The sequence below is a fragment of the Cyprinus carpio genome, chromosome A22 (genome assembly GCF_018340385.1).
Source record: "Cyprinus carpio isolate SPL01 chromosome A22, ASM1834038v1, whole genome shotgun sequence".
Classification (NCBI taxonomy): domain Eukaryota; kingdom Metazoa; phylum Chordata; class Actinopteri; order Cypriniformes; family Cyprinidae; genus Cyprinus; species Cyprinus carpio.
This window is the reverse complement of record NC_056593.1, coordinates 10,475,273-10,481,051: the sequence shown is the minus strand read 5'-3', so window position 1 is coordinate 10,481,051 and position 5,779 is coordinate 10,475,273. Positions and strand designations below refer to the sequence as shown.

Here is a 5,779-nt window from a genome sequence, read left to right as displayed (position 1 = left end):
AGAAATCATTCTAATATGCTGATTTATTGCTCAAGAAACATTTCTTATTATTATCAGTATTGAAAATCATTGTGATACTTTTTTTTATGAATAGAAAGTTTAAAAGAACAGCATCTCTTACTGACTCCAAACCTTTGAACAGTGGTGTATATTTTCCTTAATTAGAAAAGAAAAAAATATTTATGGCACAGTCAACAGGCATGTACTTTTGCCTTTATCAAAAGTGGTGGCCTAGGGGAAGTCGTGGCTTAGTGGTTAGAGAATTTGACTTCTAACCCTAAGGTTGTGGGTTCATGTCTCGGGCTGGCAATACCACGAATAAAGTGCCATTGAGCAAGGCACTGAACCCCCAACTGCTCCCCGGGCGCAGCGGCATAAATGGCTGCCCACTGCTCCGGGTGTGTGTTCACTGCTGTGTGTGTGCACTTTGGATGGGTTAAATGCAGAGCACGAATTCTGAGTATGGGTCACCATACTTGGCTGTATGTCATGTCACTTTCACCTTTTTTGTTTTTTTTTTCTTCTTTTTTTCAGTAGCATTCTGTAAATGTTTATAAGGGCTGTCTTCAAATACCAAACACTCTGTCTGCAGTTTCATATCTGGTTTAAAATACCATTTCTGATTAAATAAAATCTCTAGACAGTATATCAATGCATATTATCTTTATTGAAATACGATTTTGGGGGAAATCAACTTAAAAAAAAAATCACCCCATTTCATCTGCAAGAGTTACTTGAAATTTCCAATTAAGCTTTTTATCCATTGAAGATATGCTGAAATCTTAGTATACACTTCAGGTAGCTCTGGTGAATTACAGAGATCAGGATCACCAAAAGATGAGACACCAACTGCAGTGTCTCCACAAATCAAAGGACCTCCTGAATCTCCCTGTTAAGAAACAGACCAACACTTCAGTCACATGCTGTCATCATTTTTCATTTTACTGAATCCAATTCACACATTAAGATTTGGTGAATGTTGTTTTTATACCTTACAGCTTCCTCCATCTCCATATACACACATCATCAGTGAAGCTGAAAAGGCTGTCTTCGTCCATTTGCTTTCACATTTTTTGTTATTCATGACCATCACATTTGTCTCCATGACGCAATCACTTGCCGTGCCATTAGTTTTTAAACTTCCCCAGCCTGCGACACTGCAAACAGAACCTGCTTCGATGTCGCCTTCTTCCGTTGGTATGGATATCCACTTGATATTGTTATTTAGTTGTGCATTTTTTTCTAACTGTAAACCCCCCCAAAAAATAGCAGCATCACTATCAAAAAGATTTGATCATCTTCCATAATACTATAGATTGGCTGTTATTCTGCATGAAAGTTTAATAGTCAACTAAAATAAGAGCAGTTTGTTACCTTCAAAAGCAGGAGGTCATTATTAAGGGATTCAGCGTCATAGTCCGGATGCTGATGGTACGATTCCACTTTGATTCGGACTAAATTCTCGCTCTTTTTTTGTAGCTCATGTGCACCTAGCACAACCGTCAGAGCTGGAAAACTGTTAAAAAGACAAGTTTTATTTAGGAATAACTTATTTTACAATACATTATATGGTTGTACTGTAGTCATTTTCATGAAATTTAATTATTATTTATTAATTTTTATTTAGCTGGTTTAATAATAATAATATTATATTTATTATTATTATTATATGTATATTGTATTGAGGGATAGCAAATAATGACATTATTTATTTATTTGAAATTATTTAATTAATTAGTAATATATTGTATTACCTAAATTATAATACATTATGTATTTCTTAATACTAAGCAATTTAATTATTTAAATTAATTAGTAGTTTATTTATTATATTATCTAAAATATAATTACTAACTTATAATATTATTAATATTATTAATATGAAGTTAAAAAAAAGTTAAAGTGACGTGACATGGCATGTGGCTACTCTTTTACCCCATACCTTTTTTTTTTTTTTTTGCTTTTTTGCGGTTTGGTGCCTTGCTTAAGGGCACCTCAGTCGTGGTATTGTTCGACTCTCTAACTATTAGGCCATGACTTCCCCATAAGTACTGTATTGAGCAGTAATGAATAATAATGTATTTGGTGTGTGTTCTATTAAGTAAGACTTTATTTCAGTAGTCTACTTTAAACATTCTACTATCTATAAGTAACTTTGCAACTACATGTCAACTAACTCTCACTAGAGTATTTGTAGATTGCTAGGTTAGTGTTAGGGGTAGCAAAACAAGTTAACATACTTGCAAAGTTACTTATTGTCAGTAGAATGTCTGCTATTAAACTAAAGTGTTAGCATATTTTAAGCAGACAGTCTACTAATACTCTAATGACTGGTAGTTGCAGAGTTACTTACAGTTTGTAGAATGTCTAAAGTAGACTATCAAAATAAAGTTTTACCTAATATGATCTAAAATATATAATTAGGTAAGTTACTACTGGTCTTACTTGTTTCGGCAATGTGCAGCAGTCATGACAAATCTATCAGAGACGAGGAATCCACCACAGATATGATGCTCCTTAAATTGGACAGACACCATGTAAGGTCTGGAGTGGGGTTTTGCTTCCCTGCCGTTCACTATACCCACATTCGCACGAGCTGAAAATGAGAGAAAGATAGTGTTAGTTATTATAGTTCCTCCTCACTGTCTTATATGTGCTATAAAACTTGGGTTATTAAGATTTTGTTTGATCAGTCTCACCAGTGAAGGTCAGGTGTGGCAGCAGAGAGACCAGCAGGAGCAGAGAGATGATGGTCATCATGAAGACAATCAGTGAATCAATGAGCTCTCGCTGACCATATATTCAGTTTAAATATTATAAAGGAGGGTGGAGAAACTGAGCTTCCCGTTACTTGATACTTTCAGTTTGTGGTAAAAGTAGTTCAGATAGTGATATTTGAAAATACTTGTGGCTTGATAAGGATTCAGTGGAATGCTTCAATCATCAAACCACAAAGATTTGTGCAATTTGATTAATTTGAAGCTATGAACTTGCAGGCAGTGCACAGAACTTTGAGCACAAAGAAGCAGTATTTACATCTTGCCGTGTTTTTCTCTTACTGCATGAGATGAAAAGAAAGACTTTAAGCTAATCATTAACTAATCATAACATTACTTAATGATTAACATTAACTTAAGTGATGCTAAATTAGGCTGTTTATTCTTTAGAGAGAAATGCATAGTTACGGATTTTATAAAATCCGTAAAAAGAGTTTTTGCTTTTGTTTTGAATTCTTTCGTTTTAAAGTATTAATGTAAAAGTTTCTATATATTGAATTCTTTCGTTTTAAAGTATTAATGTAAAAGTTTCTATATATATATATATATATCATTGTCCATCATTGTAAAGCACTCCTGGCGGAAATTGCAGAAAGTGCATCCTGTAGGCCTATGTATGTATCCTTTATGTTATAAAAGCACGTTTTGTTGATATTGTGAGTGCACAGAAATATAAGTAGACCCTTTACAGTTCCAAGTGATGTATACTCTTACCTTGCCTTCATGTCCTGTAAAGCACGCTTTAGCTCTCTGCACAAAATATTAGATTTGTGTCTAATAGTGCACATTTGTATAGGTTAATAATCATATAAACTAAAATTGTGAAATGCTTGAACTGTTTTATATCTATGGATATGTTATTCTAGGAAAGTCATGATGATTTGAGAAATCTAAATTGATCAAACATAGACTATGATCAACTCACTCTCTGCCACTGGCTGCTTGGTCGTTTCTTATAAAAAAACAAAAACTTACATTTAATGAACAAATAGATGCTCCAAACGTTTTTCTAAATTGACTTAATAAAAAACTGAAACAAAAGAATCCCTTTGACATTACATACAAAACTGAAATATTTTAGCTGAAACCATAGTATAAGCTGTTTTGGGAGAAGGTGGGGAAAAAAGACGTGCTCGGGTCGGACTCAGGACAAGAATTCTCAGGCTATGGCATTTCTTATATACTTCCATTGCACTTTGGAATTTTTTTTTCTAGATATATTTCTGTTTAAAGTTTCAGATTAAAGTCCCTAAGCATGCATGTGGTAAAAGTTCACAGTTATTATAGATAGATATGCAATTTAGCTGATGAGCTCCAACCACAAGTGCCAGAAGCTGTAAAAGGAAGCTGCATGGTATCACATTTCACACTTGATAAGGCATGTGAGGAAATTAGACAGAAAATATTTATGAGGCATTTTAGCATGATAGGTGTTATGTTTGTGGTCTTTGTAGAACTAGAGCAGGGCTCACCAGCCTTTTGACATGAAGTACTATAATTGTGTATTTTCTTATTAACTACTGTGCTTTATCAATACATAGCTGTTGCAGTTTCATGAGGTTATTACACTGAAGGCCATTTGACTTGAGAATATTTGGGGCAAAAGGTTAAACATTTGAAAACAGTTTTGATTAAGCTCTACACATACTTTTTCATTATCAAGTCAATAATCATTTCCAAATATTTTTTTTTCTTTTTTTTTTTTTTTTTTGATCCATGAAAGAAATGCTAAAATCTAAGTATGTATATTAGGGCAGTGGTTCTCAATTCCAGTCCTCGCATGCCACCACTCTCCATATTTTGCATGTCTCTCAGAATCAGAATCAGAAAGAGCTTTATTGCCAAGTATGCTTGCTTTTAGCGTAGGTCTTTTTAGCCGCTCTAATCTCTTTGTTCAGTGTGTTCCTGGCCTGATTGTACAAGACTCTGTCCCCATTTCTGTAGGCATCCTCTTTGGCCTGACGAAGATGTCTGAGTTTTGCTGTAAACCATGGCTTATCATTGTTGAATGTTAAATAAGTCCTGGTAGCAATGCATATAGCCTCACAAAAACTAATATAGGATGTCACAGTCTCTGTGAGTTCGTCCAGATCAGTGGTAGCAGCTTCAAAAACACTCCAATCAGTGAGGTCAAAACAAGCTTGTAAAGCCTGCTCTGTTTCGCTGGTCCATCTCTTCACAGTCCTTACTACAGGTTTAGCAGATTTAAGTTTCTGCCTGTTGGTCGGTATAAGATGAACCAGGCAGTGATCAGACAGCCCCAAAGCTGCTTGTGGAACAGAGTGATATGCATCCTTTATTGTGGTGTAACAGTGATCCAATATGTTACTGTCTCTGGTGGGACATGTAACATGCTGTCTGTATTTTGGAAGTTCACAGGAGAGATTGGCTTTATTAAAGTCCCTAAGAATGATTAAAAAGTCTGGGTGTTGTTGTTCTGTCTCTGTGATCTGATCAGCGAGTTTCTGTAAAGCCAGGCTTACGTGTGCTTGTGGAGGAATGTAAACACTCACCAGAATGAACGAGTGAAACTCCCGCGGCGAATAGAACGGCTTGCAGTTGACAAAGAGCACTTCTAGATCTGAGCAGCACATCTTCTTTAACACAGTTACATCTGTACACCACCGTTCATTGATGTAAAAGCATGTCCCGCCGCCGCGCGATTTCCCTGTTGATTCTGCGTTGCGATCTGCTCTAAACAGCTGAAAGTCCGGCAGATGGAGTGCGCTGTCAAGTATGGCGTCATTCAGCCAGGTGTCCGTGAAACACAGAGCAGCAGAGTGTGAGAAATCCTTATTTGACAGAGAGAGCAGAAGGAGTTCGTCCGTTTTGTTGGGTAGAGAGTGGAGATTTGCTAGATGGATGCTAGGCAACGGTATTCGAAATCCACTCAACAAGCACTCCAGCACGCTTTCCCCATCTGCGCGTCCTTTAGAGTTTCATCAGCGCCACTGCTCCGCTGACAACAATGTTCAGTAAAACGTCTGAATAATTGAAATCCA

General features: G+C 36.1%; 1 protein-coding gene across 1 annotated transcript; it reads right to left on the bottom strand.

Moving 5' to 3' along the window:
- Positions 1 to 633: 633 nt before the first annotated feature.
- On the bottom strand, positions 634 to 2,889 carry LOC109063382 (duodenase-1-like). Its single transcript, XM_042711859.1, has 5 exons — positions 2,700 to 2,889; positions 2,446 to 2,596; positions 1,375 to 1,516; positions 992 to 1,246; positions 634 to 889 (listed from the first exon to the last, which is right to left on the bottom strand). The coding sequence occupies exons 1-5, from the start codon at positions 2,758 to 2,760 to the stop codon at positions 731 to 733; spliced, it is 768 nt and encodes a 255-aa protein (XP_042567793.1). The 5' UTR covers positions 2,761 to 2,889; the 3' UTR covers positions 634 to 730.
- Between the last annotated feature and the right edge of the window lie 2,890 nt (positions 2,890 to 5,779).

Bases quoted from the DNA above. Each gene is read 5' to 3' on its own strand.
- LOC109063382 (XM_042711859.1), bottom strand. From the start codon at position 2,760: ATGATGACCATCATCTCTCTGCTCCTGCTGGTCTCTCTGCTGCCACAC. The intron at 1,247-1,374 runs GTAACAAACTGC...GGGGGTTTACAG, and splicing joins ATGACCTCCTGCTTTTGAAG to TTAGAAAAAAATGCACAACT. The intron at 890-991 runs GTATAAAAACAA...GTTTCTTAACAG, and splicing joins GAGATGGAGGAAGCTGTAAG to GGAGATTCAGGAGGTCCTTT.